The sequence below is a fragment of the Aythya fuligula genome, chromosome 3 (genome assembly GCF_009819795.1).
Source record: "Aythya fuligula isolate bAytFul2 chromosome 3, bAytFul2.pri, whole genome shotgun sequence".
In the NCBI taxonomy this organism is placed as follows: Eukaryota; Metazoa; Chordata; class Aves; order Anseriformes; family Anatidae; genus Aythya; species Aythya fuligula.
The window spans coordinates 1,125,242-1,145,214 of record NC_045561.1 but is presented as its reverse complement, the minus strand read 5'-3'; the positions used below and the strand labels follow the sequence as shown (position 1 = coordinate 1,145,214).

At 55.3% G+C, this 19,973-nt stretch overlaps 3 protein-coding genes across 3 annotated transcripts; 2 read left to right on the top strand and 1 right to left on the bottom strand.

Annotated features, from left to right (window-relative positions):
• The first annotated feature begins 291 nt into the window (after positions 1–291).
• Positions 292–1,912, top strand: CD93 (CD93 molecule). The gene has a single exon (XM_032185212.1). It carries the CDS (start codon positions 328–330, stop codon positions 1,846–1,848), a length of 1,521 nt encoding a protein of 506 aa, XP_032041103.1. The 5' UTR covers positions 292–327; the 3' UTR covers positions 1,849–1,912.
• Positions 1,913–9,765: 7,853 nt separating this feature from the next.
• On the top strand, positions 9,766–12,363 carry THBD (thrombomodulin). The gene has a single exon (XM_032183665.1). The coding sequence runs from the start codon at positions 9,766–9,768 to the stop codon at positions 11,425–11,427; it is 1,662 nt and encodes a 553-aa protein (XP_032039556.1). The 3' UTR covers positions 11,428–12,363.
• A 1,424-nt stretch (positions 12,364–13,787) lies between these two features.
• SSTR4 (somatostatin receptor 4) lies at positions 13,788–15,704 on the bottom strand. The gene has a single exon (XM_032184885.1). It carries the CDS (start codon positions 15,603–15,605, stop codon positions 14,406–14,408), a length of 1,200 nt encoding a protein of 399 aa, XP_032040776.1. The 5' UTR covers positions 15,606–15,704; the 3' UTR covers positions 13,788–14,405.
• Positions 15,705–19,973: the final 4,269 nt, after the last annotated feature.

Genomic DNA, 19,973 nt, shown 5'->3' with positions numbered 1-19,973 from the left:
AGTGAGGAGAGTAAGCCCTCCAAAACCAAAAAAAGCATGATGTAGGCTACTTTCTCATACAGAAAAGCAGCACCGGCCAAAATAAAGAAAGTCCCTTTGCAGCGAAACATCTGAAATGGGAACGAGCAGCCTGCCTCGCTGGAGGAGAAGAAACGGAGGCAAACATCCCAGCTGTGTCCAACAAGCAGCGAGTGGCGCAGCCACACTACAGGAAGCAGTGGCCTCCGGTGATAAATAGGAGCCCCGGCAGCACAGGATACGAGCAGGGTGAGCGCGGGGAGCTGAGGGGATGTGAGGCAGTGTCTGCCCGTCCGTCCAGCCAGCAGGATGGCTGCAGCCCTGCTGCTGCTGCTGCTGTCAGTGGCGAGGAGCGAGGACGTCGAGGTGCTCTGCGCCGGCACTGCCTGCTACACGCTGCACCGGGACAATCTGGGCTGGAATGGCGCCCAGGAGCACTGCCGGAACAACGGGGGTAACCTGGCTTCAGTGGGCAGCGCGGCTGAGGCCGAGCAGCTGGGGCAGCTGATGGCAGCTGGTGCGGCCAGCATGGCCTGGATTGGGCTGCGGCTGGAGCGCGGCCGCTGCATGCAGTCCCAGGAGCTGCTGCGGGGCTTCACCTGGGTGGCCGGCGGGGAGCCCGGCAACTACTCAGCCTGGCTGGCCGAGCCCCAGATCACCTGCCTCAGCAGCCGCTGTGTCATCCTGCGGCCTGCGGGCCCCAACGGGCGCCTGGGCTGGGTTGACCGCTCCTGCCGTACCACGGTGCCTGCCTTCCTCTGCAAGTTCAGCTTCCAGGGGATGTGCGGGCCCCCGTGGGTAGGGGGCCCCGGCCAGATCAGCTACGTGACGCCCTTCGCGGTGCGCAGCCCCCGGCTGACGGCAGCTCCCTTTGGCTCGCTAGCGGAGGTGGTGTGCGAGGGGGACAACAGCCCAGCCTTCACCATCTGCAAGGAGCCGCTGGAGGGGGGCGGCTTCGCCTGGCACCCCCCTGGGCCCCTCTGCCCTGCTGGCTGCACCCACAACAATGGGGGCTGCCAGCAGCTGTGCCTGGAAGAGCTAGGGCAGCCCCTGCGATGCGCTTGCCGGCCCGGCTACATCTTGGGCCCTGACATGACCTCCTGCCTGCTGGAGCATGCCTGCCACTCCAACCCCTGCCAGGGGTCCTGCCAGCTCCGGCCTGGAGGCTTTGAGTGCGTCTGTGAGACCGGCTACGTCCTGGCACCCGATGGCCGCCGCTGCCTGGACGTGGATGAGTGCCTGGAGGGGCCCTGCCAGCATGAGTGCCACAACACGGCCGGCAGCTTCATCTGTGCCTGCCAACCTGGCTACCAGCGTGCTGGCAATGCCTGCCTGGATGTGGACGAGTGCCTGCAGAACCCCTGCCTTGGGCTCTGCCGCAACCTGCCTGGGAGCTTTGAGTGCCTCTGCCTGCCCGGCTTCCTCCCACAGGAGAATGGCCATGGCTGCCCCACCACCCCCACTGCCAGAGAGGAGCCTGCGGGCACCCCAGAGACCACCAGCATCCTCCAAACAGCAGGCGCCCCGTGGACCACAAGCACTCGCAGCCCTTCTGCCACTCCTAGCAGGATGATGCTGCCAGCCCCCACGGCGCTGGGGTCAGATCACAGCCCCAAGCATGGCGCCGACGGCCCCCAGCTGCTCCTCTACTACATCCTGGGCAGCCTGGTGGCCATTCTGGTGCTGCTGGCCTTTGCCCTCGTCGTGCTGGCCTGCAGGAAGAGGGCAGCCAAGCGGGAGAAGCGGCCAGCCAAAAATGCAGCGGACAACTACTGCTGGGTACCCGAGCAGCCGGAGAGCCGCGGTGGGGCAGGCGGCGAGCGCAGGTAACAGCACCCGCGCCTCCGGGGGAGCAGGGATGTGGAGCTACAAGTGGCAAGGAGTGTGTTTTGTAGAGGGGAAAAAAATTGGGGGGGAGGGGCAGGGGTGGGGAAGGAGAGGGGTGATGCTATCTGTCCAAGATGATTTTGCATGCCTTCACATCTGAAAGCTAGTCTTGGGGCTTCAGGTAAGGCAGGACCTGATTCTCTCTCAGAAAAGGCAGGTCTGAGAGGCAGATGCACAGATATGAAGGCATCCAAAATCATTCCTTATGGCAAAAGGTCTGGAATGTTAGCTGATGTATAAACCTCTGCTCCTTGACATAAAGGGTTAATAGGGAACAGACAGGTTTAGATGGGATGAGGTTGCAATTACCTGCCCAGGTTGCTCTTTAGCTCTGCAAAACCTAACTGGGCTTAAAAATATCAAATGTGAAATATTGATTTGGCTTCCAAAGGAAAAGCAATTAATTTCCCGTGTAATTTGGTCTCCCCTGCTTATATTTAAAATGCAGGGGTGCAAAAGCAGCAGTTTCCCTGCTGCCCTTCCAATCTTTTGTCATTCCAAAAAAAATGCTACTGTACCCCCCCCCCACTACCTTCTTTACACTGCAGCAGGAATCTGCTGTTCAACCCCCATCTTCCCCTTGTTCTCGTTGAAATGGGTTTCAAATTCTTAATCATTTTACTAAAGCAAGAATCGGTAACTGCAGCCACGAGCAGCTAGTTTTTGTTGTTGATAGTTTTTTTTTTCCTTTCTTTTTTTTTCCTTCTAAAATGTAATTACAGAAGTAATCAAGTAATTGAATAAACCTTTTTAGAACTCCAGCAGCAGAAACCTCCTCCAGCAGAGCAGGGACTGTAAGGGCAGTGGAGCTCTTCAGCCCCACACTGCTTCCCAGAGCCATACTCATGCCTGTGTGGGTGCACCGCTTTTGGAGGAGTGAGATAGCGATGCTCCCTCCCAAAGCTCCCCCCTAAAGCTAGGAACTTAACCACCTTGCTGAGCTTGGGAGGTGTGAGCTTGCAGGAAAGCTGCAAATCCAGACCTTTTGAACAAGGGGCCAAGACAGAGAGCATATGATAAAAAAGGTAGGAGAAACTACATTTAGGAAGAACCATTCTCCCATTTGCAGTTTATTCTGAGCAAACACACTTGCAAAGTACACAAAACAATGCTCTCCTTCAAACTCAGCCAGACAAAAGACCAGACTTTTCCTGTTGTATCATATTTTTTGGGCAGGATCCCTTCCTGATTGCTTGGGCTAAGCTTGTGTGGGGCCCAGCCTGAATGTTTTTTCCATCCTTTTCCCCGTAAACAATGCACTGGATATTGTATGTTTGCTAACTACTGTATAAAGCTTCTAACTTCCATTCAAAGCAAATGCTCTCTCAGGGTAAAGCTGCTCCCCAGTCTGTTTCAGTGCTGCAAAGCAGAGGGAAGGTGCATCTCCCTTTGGGTTTGCATTCCCTGTGAAGCAGAAAGGGCAGAAGGAGCTGCTGGGCTCGCTACCAGCTCACAGGGATATGCAGGCACCTGCTGCAGCACCACGAAGACCTGACCACTGTGCTTTGGGGAGCAGTCCTCTTTGTTTTGGTGGGACTTGATGTGAGCAAGCACCTTTCACCTGAGCAGGAGGAAGGCATCACACAGCCTGCACACCGATGGTACAGCCTCCAAACAGGACAGGAAGATTTTTCCTGGCTTGCTCCATGCTTTACTAGAGATCAATCTGTAGGCTTGCTCCCTTGGAGGAGAGGGAATCCTGTAGGTTTGAAAACAGTCTCTAGTGAGCACTGGCATCACTGCAAAATGCTGCCTTAGTTCAACAGGAGTACATCTTCCAGGGCAAGCAGGGCTAGCTAGCTTCATTATGTACCGCAGCAACCCAGAGCTCTACAAGGCAAAAAAGTGCTAAAGAATAAGCATGTGATTTGAAGGGTACACAAGTTTCCTGAAGATTCTGCTGTTTTTATTGTGTACTTGAGGCTTAATTGCAACAGAAATGGGAACTGAATACAAAGGATTTTGCTGTGGGCAGCGACCTGCATCCTGTTCTTCTGTGTGTGGAAGAAACCCCTTTCCTGCTGTTTTTAATTCTTCATTTCTCCATTGTAAAATAAAAAACAGGAAAATGTAGCTCCTAGCTGATAGAAATGTTTTTTAATGTTCTGTTCATGCTTCCTTTTCTCTGCACAGTGGTTCAGAGAAGTAGTGAATGCAGCGGTGGCATTCTTGGAAGTCCTGCAGAAAGTTCATACCATGTCTTTGTTGTGACAACAAGCCAGCAGAGCATTTGGAATACATTAATAAATTAAACGAATGAATAATCCTACTGAAATCAGTGGGACAACCTACATACATAAAATTAAGCCTGCACGGGTGGGTGATGCTGACTCAGGGTCTGCGTGGGGAAGAGGCAGTCACAGCGATGCACCCCACAGTTCAGGGACTGCTTGGCTTGCTTGATCAAAAGCTGAGGTGTTTGCAAAACCTTAATAGCCTCGGGAGTTTTTCCTGCCATGTTTTTCAATTACAGTATCCATTAATTGTTGTAGGTAGCACACTGATTCCACCCTGAAAAATGGAAGAGGAAGCATGAGTAGAGACTCAGAGCTGGTAAAAACCTGAGTTAATTATTCCAAAACCCCCTCAGTAAAACCTATAATCCTGATTCCTTCTACAGACTTTTGTATTCTGATGTGTGTACTGTGCTACCAATGGAGTGTTGTAGTGGGTCCAGCAGAGGGAAAACACTAATTTGTGCCTAGGTTTAGGTCAGGTTCTCTCAGGTGAGATTATTTCCTGATGTAGCTTCCTCCCCCAGGGGCCATTACACCTCCCATCTACCTGCTTTCCTCTGTGAAAGCAGCAGAAATGTTTTGGTCCTCATCAGGGAGTTATCCAGGGCCTGGTGAAAACCATGGGCTAAAGCAAATAGAAATGGGATCAGACAGTTTGGTATCCCCAGCATAGAGTCAGGAGAGAGGGGATGTTCAGCATCATCATTCCATTTGTATAGATGATGTTTAATGGTCAGCAAGACCTGTCTTGCCGTCAAGATGGCAGGACTGGCCAGCCAACATGTCCGAAATGCTTTGAATGCATCAAATTGTTTGTAAGTGTTAATTGTTATATTTTTATGGTCCAGAATTAAGATGTGCCTCGTCTTTCATGAAAATTGCCTATCAGTATTGACTTTGTCATCCGTACAGCAATGGTACAGCACTAAAGCCACACAGTTGCCTTCAACTAAAAGAAAAAGGTTATCTCACATATTGAATAACACTGCTACTTTGCTGATGAAACACCAAATAAAATCTGAACAGAATGTGTCTTCAGTAATTTTTGATACATATATCATCAAAACCTAATCACTTGGTACATGTAATTAATTTCTCACAGCACAGGGCAGCACTAACAAATCATCTCACTGTTGGCGCTCATCGGGCACACAGCCGCGCCAGTGGTATCTCAGCCTTTTGTGGGTATCTCCTCCACTTTGGGGTGGCTGGGCCCCAAGCAGCACTGCTGCCCTGAACGGGGCCCATCTGCATCACATCCAACAAGGCCCCAGGATGATCTCTGCCCCCACGCAAGACTGCTGCTTTCAGTCTGCTCTTCTTCATTGCCAAGGAAAGGCCAGCCTTGGAAGTCTAAAGGTTAATACTCAAAAGACAAGGGAAAAGCCTCAACAGCACAGGAAACCACTAATATCACCCATGCTTGCAGCGACATTCATGTGGCCCTTGACCAGTCACTGGCATTTTCCTTAAATAGCATTTAAAAATAAACAAGAAATGGACACTACATGTTGCGGTGAATATTCAGTGCCTCCACACTCCGTAAAGAAGCATGTCCAGCCTTGCTCTAGCTGCCCTGGTATTGCCCCGTGAGGATAAGGCATGGTCCTAGTAATGCGATTCATTTTGCGTGGCTGAGGAGCAGCTGAGGTCAGTGCATGTTGCATGGGAGCAGAGGACACAGGGTTCCTCCTGCAAGGGCTTCGCACCTAAGCCAAAGGAAAGGAGCACAGTGTGGTAATTCAGCCACCCCCAGTACTTTTTTTTTTGCTATTTCATGAGGAAATGTGCTGCAAGAAAACAGCCTCCACCAGAAGAATTCAGAGAAAAGGTATTGAGTAATGTTAATATAATCTACAACAATACTATGTGCCTTGCTTCAAGTCCCACAGAGTCACACTATGCAAAAACAGATGTTTTAAATGTCTGCCCATTTCCTCATTTTATTATTTATGTATATATATATATTTGTAAATACTTCTTGGCATTTGGGTCCTTGAAGTCCTTCTGAGGCCGATAAGCAAGGCTGGTTCCTTGCCAAGGAGATCTGAGTGCTGCTGGTGACAATGTGGGGGAGGAACAAGGGGGGTTTCCTGAAGAAAGACCCAGCATGCTCCTTGGGTGGCTCCAGCTGCTGTGCAAGCACTTGGGATGAAGCAAGGTTCAACAGAAAGCTCGCCGCAGAGGTTCAGAGCGTCATGTAGTCACATAAACAAAACTCTCAGTATTTCCCCAGTCCTGGGACCCCAAACTTTGTCCAGCTGAGCAGAGAGGAGCTTAAAAGCTTCTGTCCTCTGTACATTGAGCTGCCTGGGAGCCATCATTTGAGGAAGATACACCAATTAATTCCCCAATACTGGCTTAGGGCAGGGAGACATTAAAATAAAAGAAAATCAGGAGTCTCAGGTCTTAGCCTAGAGGAAAGAAGTGCTGATCCTCTCCCAGGCGAGCAGGAGCTGGGCACACACAGCTCACATGGAGGCAAGGGGCACTGCTTCTGACCTCATCTGACCCCTCTGAGCGCTTCCCAGCTCTTCACAGCCCCTGTCCCCCTGGAAAGCAGGCACAGGGCAAGCTTCAGGGCTCTCCCTGCAACCAGGAGGTAGGATTTCCTAAAGCCTTGCTGGAGGATAAAAATCCAGCATTCCCAAGTGTGCCCCCTGCACCTGCACTGAAAATATGGCTTCAAGAGGCAATAGAGACACAAGCAAAGTTATTATTTTCCCTATTAAAAACAAACAAACACCTTCACTCATCACGTGATGTGACCTCCCCAGTACTGCCTTCTCCAACACCATTACAAGGAAAGTAGCCTAACCAGAAAACTGCCTTAAGTAGTTCTCTTAATTGATCTGCAGCCAATTAAATGCCCTTGGTGCAGATGAGCTCTGTGCCCTGCCGGCTGTGGGATGGCTAGGCTGGGTGCAATCAGGGCCAGCCACATGCCCTGTCAGGACAAAAAATATTTCAGACTTTTTTTTTTTTTCCAAAATTTGAAATCCTTGTTTCTGAGGCTGAGCCCCCGGTTGAGGCAGGCTAGCAGGGTAAAAAATATTGTCATAATATCCTCTAATTTCTGCAGTCAGATTTATGGCTTTGCACCTCTGACGCCGTGCTGCACCTCTCTCTGCAAGACACGCAAAATCTGCTTGCAAAGCTGGAGAAGGAGCTGTGTTTCCCAAATCCAACATGCAAGCCAACAAGATCCACATCACATACCCCGTAACCACAGGTCAGCCCCCCTGGACATACCCGCTGCCAGCAGCCCCCTGGCAGAGGGGTGACGGTGACATTTCAGATGACTCAGGCTGCAGTAATGCAAAAGGTTATCACAATGGGCAGCCAGCAATAGTCTTGCAATAACTTTAAATGGCAGAGCCTCATGATTAATCCACTTTTATAAAGGAAAAGCGGGATGTCAGCAGGAAAGGCATTTCTCTGTCTGTGACTCAGCCTGTCGGGGCCACATGAGCAAACGCCTGTGGTGGTTGGAGGCACTGGAGGGAAACGACCATTGGAACAGAAAAGCGTTATCAAAGCGTGGTTGCCCTCAAGTCTCCTGCCCCGGGGACGTGTCTCCGCTCCCAGCAGGCCTGTGGCTGGCTGTGGGAAGGGACGCGGGCACACAGCCCATGGCTTGGGGGAGCACTGCCTGGGCGCTGCTGTAGCTCCTGCTGGAACGCTTCAAAGCACTCTTCATCATGCGGGCTTGAATTGACACTTATGTTCGTATAATATCTTAAAAAACAACAACACAGATTTTTTTTTTCACTGATTACATTTTATCTTTTTGCTTTTTCCGTTGTTTTCTCTGACCCTTCCCCATTATTTTGCTGTGTTGCTTCTGAAAACAAAACAAACAGAACAAGAAAGGAGAAGAGAGTTTAGGCACAAGAAGTGGAAAAAAAAAAAAAAAAAAAGGAAACACAAAATGAAAACAGGGGAAAAGCTCTTATTAAAGTGAAGGAAAGTCAGCATTACCAAGTGTCAGTGACAATTTCCCTCCAGGACAGCTCTGGGAAAGGGGGGTTTGCTCCTTCTGCAGAGGTGAGGAGCAGCAGAGCTGCTGTCGGAGGTGTGATTTATTTTCACCCAGGGAGTGGCAGGTGCTGGACAGAACTCCTTTTTGAGGTCCCACAGATAGATTTGTCCTGCTCCAAAGCAATGGACTGTCCCATAAAGTCAGGGCAAGAGAGTCGCCCTGGGACAGGGAGAGAGCCCATTACAGTTATTAGAGTTATTAATGACAGCTATTACAACTTTCCCCCATCTATCCCTTTTTCCCCACTTGGAGTTGCTGCCACCAGCCCCCTGGGGGGCAAAGAGGATGTCTGGGGAGCCGAGCTGTGATGATAAATGAAATAAATGAAGTAACCTCCCTGCGGGAAGCGGGATGAGGCAGCATGGCCCTGGGGCTCTGCATGGGTCCCCAGAGCTGACTGCTGTGGCTGAGCCTTCCAGGAAAAACACCGCTATTTAAACTGGAGAAAAAAAAAAAAAAAAAAGGCTGGATGCCCTTTTCCTTGAGTGGTGAAGCTTTAGATGTTTGCTTTTCAGTTTTATTTTGCTCTTGGATATGTTCCGATCATACAGGTGGATCCTGCAAGGATAGGAACCTGGAAGGGGACAAGCTGTTGCAGAGCCTGGAGCCGTGGCTCTCCTTGTACTGCTCGGACGTGGTCCTGGCTGACTCCCTGCCACCTGTCTGGCTCTCTGTCCCCATGCTGATTATATGTCCATCCCCACAGGGCTAGAAGGCGAGCGGGGGTCACAGGGCCTCACTCTGTTCCCTGGGCGCTGCTGGGCCCCCACTGCCCCTCTCCCAGTTTGGCCTTGCTGTGCCAGGGGCTCCTTGGCAGCTCCTGCTGCCCTGTGGTGCTCCTTCTTCTCCTTCTCTTCGTCTTGGATCTCTTTTCCTTACGCTCTCTTCTTTTAAAAACTATTTGACGTCTTTTCCCTTCCCTTCCCTTCCCTTCCCTTCCCTTCCCTTCCCTTCCCTTCCCTTCCCTTCCCTTCCCTTCCTTCCCTTCCCTTCCCTTCCCTTCCCTTCCCTTCCCTTCCCTTCCCTCCCTTCCCTTCCCTTCCATTCCTCTTTACGTATATTTTTTTTCTATTTTTCTTTTTTTTTTTCCTATTTTTTTCTTATTTTTTTTGTTTTTCTTATTATTTTTTTTTCTTTTTATTCTCTTCTAGTTTCTTTTCTTCTCTTTTCTTCTCTCTCTTTTTTTTTTTTTTCTTTTTTTTTCTTTTTTTTTCACTTTTCCTTCCCTCCCCCGCCCATCCCTGCGGCACCCAGCCCTGCCGCCCTCCCCCCGAGGGGGCGCACACCGCCCCTTCCCCCCCCCTCCCCATCCCCATCCCCACCCCGCGGGAACGCCCGGGCGGGTCCTGCCCGGAGCCTTGCGGCGCGGGGGGGCCGGGCGGGGCCGGGGGGCGGCGGGGATTTACTCAGTGCCGGGGCCGCCCCCGCCGCAATCCCTGGGCGCAACAGCGGCGGCGGCGGCGGGGCCCGTCCCCGGAGGCGCTTCCTTCCTGCGGCGGGCGGCCGGGCGGGCCGGGGCGCCTATAAAGCGGCGGGCGGCGGCGGGGCCATGCCAGAGATTTGCCGTGCCGGCCGGCCGCCATGCGGCGGCTCCCGCTGCTGTTGCTGCTGGCCGGGCTGCAGCCGGCGCCGGGCGAGCCGGAGCCGGCGGAGCCGGAGCCGGCGGAGGCGGCGGCCGCCCCGTCGGGGGCGCAGTGCCTGGAGCACGACTGCTTCGCCGTCTTCTGGGCGCCGCTGCCCTTCGCCGCCGCCAGCACCGCCTGCGAGCGGCACGGCGGGCACCTGATGACCGTGCGCTCCACCGTGGCCGAGGAGGCCATCGCTCTGCTGCTGCAGAACCGCAGCGGGCGGCTGTGGCTGGGGCTTCGGCTGCCCACCGCCTGCACCCAGCCGGAGCAGCGGCTGCGCGGCTTCCAGTGGGTGACGGGCGACAGCCGCACCGACTACGCCAACTGGGGGCCGTCGGGGCGCCGCTGCGGCCGCCGCTGCGCCACCGTGTCCCGGGAGCTGCGCTGGGAGGAGCGCGGCTGCGAGGAGCCGGCCGACGGCTTCCTCTGCGAGTACAACTACCCCGACAGCTGCCCGCGCCTGCCGCCCGCCGACGGCTTGTCCGCCGCCTACCGCACGCCCTTCGGCGCCCGCGGCGGGGAATTCCTGGCGCTGCCCCCCGGCAGCACGGCGCTGGTCCCGGCACTGGGGCTGGAGCTGCGCTGCGCGGCCGCGGCCGGCGGCGGGGGGCTGCGCTGGGGCCGCTCCGAGCACGGCGCCTGGTCCTGCCGCCTGGCCGGCGGCGGCTGCGAGGGGAGCTGCGCCGAGCCCGGGGGGCGGCCGAGCTGCTCCTGCCCCGCCGGCAAGGCGCTGGGCCCCGACGGCCGCAGCTGCGCCTCGCCCTGCGCCGGGGCGCCCTGCCAGCACCACTGCGTGCCCAACGACGACACCTTCCTCTGCATGTGCGAGGCCGGCTACCGGCTGGCCCCCGACGGCAGCAGCTGCGAGGATGTGGACGACTGCACCGAGTCGCCGGGGCTATGCGAGCAGGCCTGCCTGAACACCGAGGGTGGCTTCGAGTGCCGCTGCCACAACGGCTATGAGATGGTGGGGGAGCACTGCCAGCCCGTCTCCAGCTGCTACGCGGCACCCTGCGAGCACCGCTGCGAGGACGTGCCCGGTGGCTACCGCTGCAGCTGCATGCCTGGCTACGCTGTCCACGCGCAGGAGCCCTCCCGCTGCGTGCTGCACTGTGACCACAGCCAGTGCCCGGCTGAGTGCAGCTCGAACTCCTGCTACTGCCCCGAGGGCTTCCTGCTGGAGGAGGCCTCCGGCAACGACACGGTCATGTGTGTAGACATCGATGAGTGCGAGATGGACTTCTGTGACCACAACTGCACCAACCAGCCCGGCAGCTACACCTGCCACTGCCTCGATGGCTATGTGCTCGTTGACAGGAACCACTGCCAGAAAACCCCACTGGAAGACGGCTCCTCAGGAGACTTTGAGCTCTGGACACCCGGCCCCAGCCGCAGCCCACCAAAAATGGAGCACCTGCACCCCGGTGCCCTGGTGGGCATCGCCGTGGGCGTCCTGTGCGCGGCCCTGGTCCTGCTGGCTGTTGGGTATCACCTGGCCAAGAAGCGCTGCCGGCCGCCCGCCTCCATGGATTACAAGTGTGGCAGCCCCCACGAGAAGGAGATGGGACTTCAGCAGGTGACTGCAGGCTGTGCCGCCTCTGGCCAGAAACTGTAGGGAGACCGGGTGGGACAGAGCGAGAGGTGAACTGGAACTGGGTAAAGTTTATTTTCAGCTCCCCTTCCCTCCCCGTTTTTGTAATGATAAAGAAGAATTCAGGAGAAGCTGTGATCACCCCCACCACCAAAAAATACATGCTGCTTTTCAGCTGGCTCTCGTGAACGTGTGCCTCAGTGAGCGGGGAGGGCTTGAGGCACACCGCTGCGCAGTTCCTATTTCTGCTCCCTTCTCCGAGCCCGCGGGCGGGGAGGCCCCAGAGGGGAGCTCTGTGGTAGGACCAGCCCCGCATGGACCTGATTTGAGCTCGATCTGCCTCGCCCCGGTGTGGGAGCACGCGCCCAGCAGCTGCCTTGAGGACCGTGGGCTGTGGGAGTTTGTCTCGCCTGAATTTTCCCTCTTCTCAGCCGGAGAGCGCCGCAGGCTGGGGATGAAGGCTTGCCCAGGGTGAAGAGGAGCTGGGATGCTCCAGCTTTTGTCTGGATTTGGTTTAGTGTTTTAAAACAGATAAATGATGGGAGAAGGAGCACGGGTCTTTTGGTCAGTACTTTGCCTGCCCTCTGTGCCCCCATCACCATCATTGGCAGAAATTTTATCACTTTTTCTCTTCCCCATTTTTTGCGTACGTATCTCTTCGCAGCTGAGCACTTTTCTATTAAAAGGGGCAGCAGCCACCCTACTGGGTGTCATCATGGGGCGGGGAAGGAACGCTAGTTTCTCTTCCTTTTGACCATTTGGGACTTTCGGGGGGTGCGGAGGTTTAAAAGGGGATACTGAGAATGCCAGGGTAATTTTTTCCGTGCTAAGGAGGGTTGTTTTCAGCACCTTTGAGACCGTGCCTTGTGTTCTCCACATGTCTTTCGTCGTTTTCTGCCGCTGCTGGATTAAACTGCTTGTTACAGAGCAATTTAACCCACCCCTCCCATCCGCAAGCTTTTTTCCTGTTTTTTTTTTTTTTTTTTTTTTTTTTTTTTCCCTTAGCTTTAGTCCAGGGATGAATCTAATTCATGTCGAAGTTCAGTGGCAAAACTTCCCACTGGCATTCGCAGGAGCAGGATCCAGCATGGAGCTGGGGGAAGATCCAGGGAAAGTGCTCTGTGGGGTTTTCCTGGGGGGTGAGATCAGGCGCTGGGCCACCGGGGCTGGCAGTGCGGGTCCGGGAGTCATGCTGGGATGAGCAGTGGAGCTGGTGCTGAAGGCTTTGGGCCCCGTTTTGGGGCTGGGAGTTTGGGGTCAGGGCTGGAGGGGCTGTGCCCCCCGGGGATGGAGCTCCACCACTGAGACAAACACCGGCTGCATGCTGCGTGAACTGTCACTTTCCTCATGTAAATGGTTGACCCTGCTGTTTTATAGACCCAGCACGTGTGTAAATATTTATTTATTGGAAATGTACCCTACGCAATGCACAATCACGTTGTGATTTTGTGTGTAGACCAATAAAGCTTTTACCGTCTGGTTTATAGAAACCTGGGAACGAGCTGTTCTTCCTCCCCTTCCCCAGCCTTCCCTGCCTGGCAGCCAACGTCTTGTAGCCTTTCCAGGGGCCACAGGCTCCAACAAAGCAAAAAAGGAGCTGTGGGCTCTTAGCAGAGACTCGGGCTGAAAGCACACCCTCCTGGTTGTTTCACCAGCAGGATTAAAATAGAAGGAATGAGCCATAAATAGTGGAGAACAAGAATAATGTTAAAAGGACAAAGTTAAAACCAAACAAGCTGGAAATGGCTAATTTAATGCTACCTCGGTGCAGCCTGGTAAGTGCAGCTCCAGCACCGGTCTTCAGTTCCTATGGCTATGTGCTCAAGATGCCCTTGAGGGCGATGCTTGTCTGCAGCAAAACGGAGTAAGCAGGGCTTGGGTCTCCCAGGCTTTCTTGTGGAAAATGCCAAAGTGCTTTTTCCTGGGGAATTTTTAGGGAGGGGACCTGAAGTTTATCCTTATAGATGAAGGGAAGCTCAGGGCTCCTTGGCACCTGCTAAAGCTTCTGCTGAAGCTGCTGTTAAATTTGGCAGGTGACTTTTTTTGCCATGACCTCCACTCCTTGAGCCCACTTTCTGCCCCATGAGGAATTGCAGCCCTGCAGCAGTTCACCAGCTTGGTCCCGTGTGGCAGTGGTGAGCCCAGGCTTGTGGGACAGGGCGCATCCTTGCCGTAACAGCAGCCTTGTGTCCCCCATGGGCAGCAAGTGTCCCCGCAGCCTGGGCAAGGGGCTCATGCCTAACTCTGCCCTCCCGCAGGCCCCCCCCGGCCCCGAGGCAGGACCTGGCAATTAGCCCAATTACTCGCCTGGTGTCAAGGGGCCACAGCGAAGGCTCCTCGGTGGCAAGGGTGATGGCAATGATGACTCAGCCGAGGCTGTTAGCTGTGTGACGGGCCAGCGTTATGGCTTTTTATTTTGTTGGGCTGCACAGCACGACTGGAGAGCACAGAGCACTGGGGGGATGCCCCAGTCCAGCGCCTTGAAAAGCAGGGGTGGGAGCAAAGTCATCAGCAAAGTCATTCTGCAGAGGCAGCCCCCGCTTTTCCCCAGGGAGAAGGCGGCCTGGCTGTGCACATCCTCACCCCATGGCTCTCCCCACTGCCTGCCAGGGGACGGGAGGAGCTCAGGATCTCTCCTCTGTTTCACAGAGGACCACATCTTCTCCCCAGACCAGTGGGAGAACTCAAAGTGTTGTCCCCCATTGCAGAGTTCAGATGCAGCGTTTCCAGTGGCCCCTGCTCACTGCATCCCCACAGGGGCAGGGAGCCACAGCGCAGCAGGGATGGAGAAGCCACACGTGTTCCAGGGGAGGTTACGGCATCTGGGCTGCAGAACCGGTGCCACTGCTGGCACAAACCCTGCGGAGCAAAGCCAAGCACCAGCTGCCCTCCGGTGTCCTCCCACCCAGGTGCGCAGCCATGGGGGCAGCACTGCAGGGGTTTGCCCCCTCTCTATCTGGGATCCCCTTTGCCAGGATGATGGAGGCTGGGTGCAGGGCACCCTAGAAGGTGGTGGTCTTGGCCAGGAGGGTGCCAGGCTTGCAGCAGGGCTCAGGGTGTGCGGGCTCCTGCTGGCAGGGCAGTGACGGGCACATGCAGCCCTTGCCCTTGTCGTCACCCCGGGGCACGGCGCAGTAGTCAAGGGGCTCTTCCTCCTCCTCCTCCTCCTCGGCAGCCCCCGCCTCAGCGTGGCAGCAGCAGAGGCTGGCGTCGAGGCAGCGGCGCAGCACGCCATGGAAGGAGTGCCGGAAGTTTTCGGAGAGGAAGCCATAGAGGATGGGGTTGGCGCAGCTGTTGGAGTAGCTGAGGATGAGGGAGGCGTTGTTGACCGTGGCATCCAGGCGGCCAGGCAGCAGCAGGTTCACCAGCTGCACCACATAGAAGGGCATCCAGCAGACCACGAACATGGCCACCACCATCAGCACCAGGCGTGTCAGCTTGCCCTCAGAGCGCCGCCGCTGCTGCCAGCCCACCCGCTGCGCTACAGCCCGCATCTTGCCCACGATCAGCAGATAGCACAGCCCCATGGCCAGCACCGGCAGCAGGAAGCCCAGCAGGGTGGTGTAGACCACGAAAGCGGCTGACCAGGCCGGGCTTGGCCACAGGAGGTTGCAGGCCACCGCCTGGCCGTCACGGGTGGTCGCCGTGCCGGCAAAGATGGGGATGGGCGAGGCCACCAGCAAGGAGAGGAGCCACACGCCCCCGTTGACGATCTTGGCCACACGTGGGCGGCGGTAGGTGGCCGCCCGCAATGGGTGCACCACGGCAATGTAGCGGTCCAGGCTGAGCACCGTCAGGCAGAAGACGCTGGTGAACATGTTGAGCCCATCTACACCCAGCACAGTGCGGCACAGCGCCCGGCCGAAGGGCCAGTGGTGCAGGGCAGCTGAGGTGGCCACGAAGGGGATGCTGAGCATGAAGAGCTCATCAGCAATGGCCAGGTTGAGCAGGTAGATGTTGGTGGCTGTCTTCATCTTGGCGTAGCGCAGGATGACGAAGATCACCAGCGAGTTGCCCAGCAGCCCCAGCAGGCACACCAGGGCGTAGATGCACTGGATCACCACCATGCCAGCAATCTCACCCGCCCTGCCGCCCCATGCCGATGGCCCCTGCAGCTGGCCAGCCTCTGTTGAGGCTGCACTGGTGTTGGGGGGCATCTCGGAGGTGGCCCAGAGGGGCAGCTGCTCAGCGTCAACATTCATGCTGGGGGTTGCCCATGGGGGGGGGGACACCGGCGGGATGGGTGCCAGCCTGCAGGCAGGGTGCAGGGCAGAGAAGGGAACAGGAGCTGTGGCGTGTGGTCGACGTGGGGCTCACTCCCCTGCCAACCCCTCAGATTTTGGCCGAGGGCCCCCGTGCCCCCCCAGCCTGTCTGTCCCCTCCCAGCAGTGTTGTATCCCGGGCCAGGGGCCCCCTGGTGCACTCAGGGGCTGTGGGGAGGGGAACGGGTGCAGCATGGGGCACCCTGGCAACATCGCCTGGGAATCAATGCCACCCTCTGCCTTAAGGAACCTGTACGGATCCTAATGGGTTTCATTATGCTTCCCCCCCCCCCCCCCCCCCCCCCCCAAGGGAAAGCAAGCAGAATGTGAAAGCAATCTGGAGATATTTTACCTCTCAATCCTCCAGGGATTGAAAGACCCCCCCCCGGCCCACTGCTGAGGGGCAGCGGCGGGTGCTGCAAGCCACGCTGGTGAGGAGCTCCAGGGGCTGCTGGCAAGGTAAAGTCCTGCTTGACCTGGATCAGATGACCGGCAGGATCCAAACCTTTTAAAGTGAAAGACAGACCACGCTCTCCAGTTTTGAATGCAGGCGAGTCTCACTCACCCGCCTCACCTGTGCCATGTAAATAAGCTTTCCCATATGAATAAATAAATACGTATCTATACAAAAGCCGATCTCTGATCGATGCTCTCCACTTGCCAATCCAAAACAAAGCACCCGACATACCCTTCTCCCTTCCCTTTCAGGTTCGCAGCGTTCCTCTTGCTCTGGCCGTGGCCGAGGGAAGTGCGCTCCCACCCGCCGCCGTCCCAAGCCTGCTGCGGAGGCGGGGATGCTGCAGTCCAGCACCGCGGCAGGGAGGGCCTTGAGCCCCCAGCTCTGAGCGGGGGCTGCGGGGGTCCCCCACGGGTGGGAGGCGATGGAGACCGGTTGCCCTGGCGACGGGAGAGAGGCAGCGCGCCCCCCGCGCTCGCTCCCGCATCCTGCCACGCATCCGTCATCCTGGTGCACATCCCGCATCTTGCCATGCATCCCTGGGTGGTGGCTGCCACAGCTCCTGCGCAGGTCCCTGCCCCAGAGCCCGGCCTCGGGCAAAGAGCTGGTGGAGGAGGGTGCAGAGAGCGGTGATGCACCCAAAGCCTTGTCTGAAATCAGAGCCTAGATGGAATTCATGGGGCAAAGGGTGAAAGGGGGCCGTGTATAAAAGGGGCTCAGAGGGCTGCAAAGCCTGTCCCAGCCAGGCTGAGCTCTCAATGTAACACACAAGATGTTTTCTCCCCAGCTTTGGGTAAAAATTGACTCACGGAAAGCTGACCCCACAATCAGTAAGATTGTAAGGTAGGTATGCTTATGCAGTGCTGGGCGGCATGGGGGGTAGTCCCACCAAAGTCGTGTGCCCCTAACACGGCGACTTGCTTTGGTTATATGCAGTAAAGACTTACATACGCATGACGTTTCCCAGTGTGCCTATACATATTCATGACCTGTTCCTGCTTAGTATTAAAATTAGTTCCAAGAAGTCATTTCCATAAACTCCTCCCTTCTGCACTTGCGCGGTGCCTTCTGGTGGTGGGCGCTGAGGGTTGTGGGGATGAAGTAAGATGTCTTCATCAGGGCTGAACTTTTCACATCATCTCCTTGCGCATGCTCTCTGAGCCCCTGGTCACAATCTAGGCCATAAGGTTGCTTTGGTCCGGTTCTCCAGATCTGAGGAGCCCCTGTTATCTCAAGGCCTTGCATGTTTGACATCCTTTTTTAAGAACGGTCCTCCTTATCTCTGAACCATATGGTTGGTTCGATCTGGTTCTTGGGGTCCCAGGGGCTCCTGTTATCTGGAGGCCTAAGCGCAGCACAGACACATCGCAAATGTAGCACATATTAAGCAATGAGTGTTGCCTACATATTCATTCTTAATCAATTGCTCCCTAATTTCTAATCCCATGTTTCAAAAATCAATTTATTTTTTTTAATAAAAGTGCTCCCACTGGGACCTGGCAAAGCATCAGTGCTGCTTGTGGCCACCACCCGCAGGGACTGTCCTCCCAGGGGGCTGAGCTGCAGGATGGGGAGGGAGGCAGCCCCCAAAAGCAGCATAGAGCCCTGCTGCACACATGTGCGTCCCTGTGACTTTCTAACTTATCTGACAAAGCTCACGCACCACGCTGTCACTCCATCCTGCACTGGGACGTCACCGGAGCAAGAGAATTTTTTCTCACTTGCCTGCATTTCATGCTCCCAGGTCCCTGCATTGGGCAACCTCCTGTGGGAGATTCTGGGAAGTCAGGATGGAGCAGAAAGCTGTCAGACAGCTGAGTGAGCGAGCACATTTGTGTGTGGAAGGGATTTTGGCCACAGGGACAGGGATATTGACAAATGCTTATATTATATTACTGAGAACAGGCTCTACATGCATGGGAACGCAGGTATGTGTTTCTTCTTGGTGCTTAAATATACGACCATACTTAATTGTGCAGCTGGCAAAAAAAATGGCGAGGACATACTGGCTTAAATTTCACGGAGGTGGAGAAGCAGAGCAGGGACTGGTGCCCACAGCTGCAAACTGTGCAGCAAGGGGTGCCAGAGGGGGGAGCGTGGTGGCAGGTCCCCTGTGCCCACAGGGTCTGCCTGGCTGCGCGCAGAGACCTGGGGGGACACGGTGCTCCAGGGGTTCCTGTTGCAGACGGCAACCGGAAAGTGTGTAATAAAACAATGAAACTGCCTGCGGGTTGCATCGAGCCCTCCACCTCCCAGGAGGAAACAGGAAACTGTAAATGCTCTTTACTGTAACGGAGGAAGCTCCTTAGCGGCGATGTGGACTTTTGCTCGTATTAGGCTGCTGGTACCAGTCCTTCTGTGAAAAGGTTTGGGTGGGGAGAGCAAAACTGCTGCAGGGATGGTTAATTCTTAAAATAAAGTGGACCCCATTTCCCCCAAGGTAGCATGAAGAGATATTTTGATAGGGAAAGAAAACCAACCCCAACTTGAAACCCATGGCCTGCAGTAATAAAAGCTGTCAAACGCCTGTGCTCTCCCAGGAGCTTTCACTGCAGCCATCAGCACCATGGGGGCAGTGGTGACATCCCCTGAGGCACCGGGTCCCAGCAGGGCACACAGATCCGATGTCTAGCTGTGGTAGGGACACCAGCTCCAAGCCAGATCCCAGCTGGGCTGCACGCAGCTCTGCCCAGGGAGCGTGGAAATGAAGGGGAGATTGCTGACAGTGCGTGGGAAAGGCAGACACCCCAATTGGCACATGAGATGATTTTTGGATGCGAGCATTCACCCAGCTGAGTTTGCAACCCACTGACTTAAAGCCCTGTAAAAGCAACGCCGTGCACTTTTCTGGGCATGCCTGATGCTGGGGGCAAGCGCTGGCTGCACATGTTTTCCCCTCCAAAGGCAGTGTACAATCACCGCTAGCTAAACATTTGTAAAGCCCAGCCTCCCTTGTGCCCTGCCAGGTCTCCCAACAAAAGGCAGTCTATGCCTTCTTTTTAGTGGCTGCAATGAAAAATCCACCTTGAAATACAGCCAAAAGAGGTAAAAACAGCCAAGCCTGGCCTGAACGCCTGGCCCGCTGTCACAGGTGAGGAGGGAGCAAGCAGTACATTGTTGTCCCCACTGGCGGTGGCACTGGGACGCTTTGCCACCCGTGGTGTGCAGAAGAACCAGGGTCAGGTCTCCTGTGATGCCCTGCAGCCCCAGCACCCCTCTGCATCTCAAACCACCACAGAACAGCAGCTTGTTGTTGCAGGGCCTGGCTACCTCTGCGAGCTCGGCCAGACCCATCCATCGGAGGAGCAGCCAAGGCAAACAAATAAAGCAAAACAAAGTAATCCTTTCGGGCTGGCCTGAAGAGAACAAGTCTTGTTCTTCTCTGGCCCACGGGAGAACCCAGTGAAATGCAGTGCTAGCTAGAACAGGCCTTGTTTCCTTTCCTTTTAGGAAGTTTTTGTGTTTTATTTATTTATTTATTGGTAATCTTTCCTACAAAAAGGGAAATGTGGTTTCAAAGTGGAACAGGTGAAATATTCCAAATTGAAAATGCCTGACACGTGTGTTTTAGAGTAGCTGCCTGTGCTGCAGGGAGGGTTCCCAGCCACGCGGCTGGCAGAGCTTGCAGCAGGCCTGGAGGTGCTGCCTCTCGCTGTGACAGCACACGGCTGCACCCAGCAGGAACATCCACACGGCTGACGTGCTTGCCTCAAATTAGGCCAATTTCCATGCCTCACTGTTAATGCAGACGCCCCTCATGATAAGGCATGTATCATTTCCTTCAGTTAACAGCCCCTGTGGCTGATTACCTCATTATTACCAGCCTATGACTGGTTTCTAATCAGATTTTC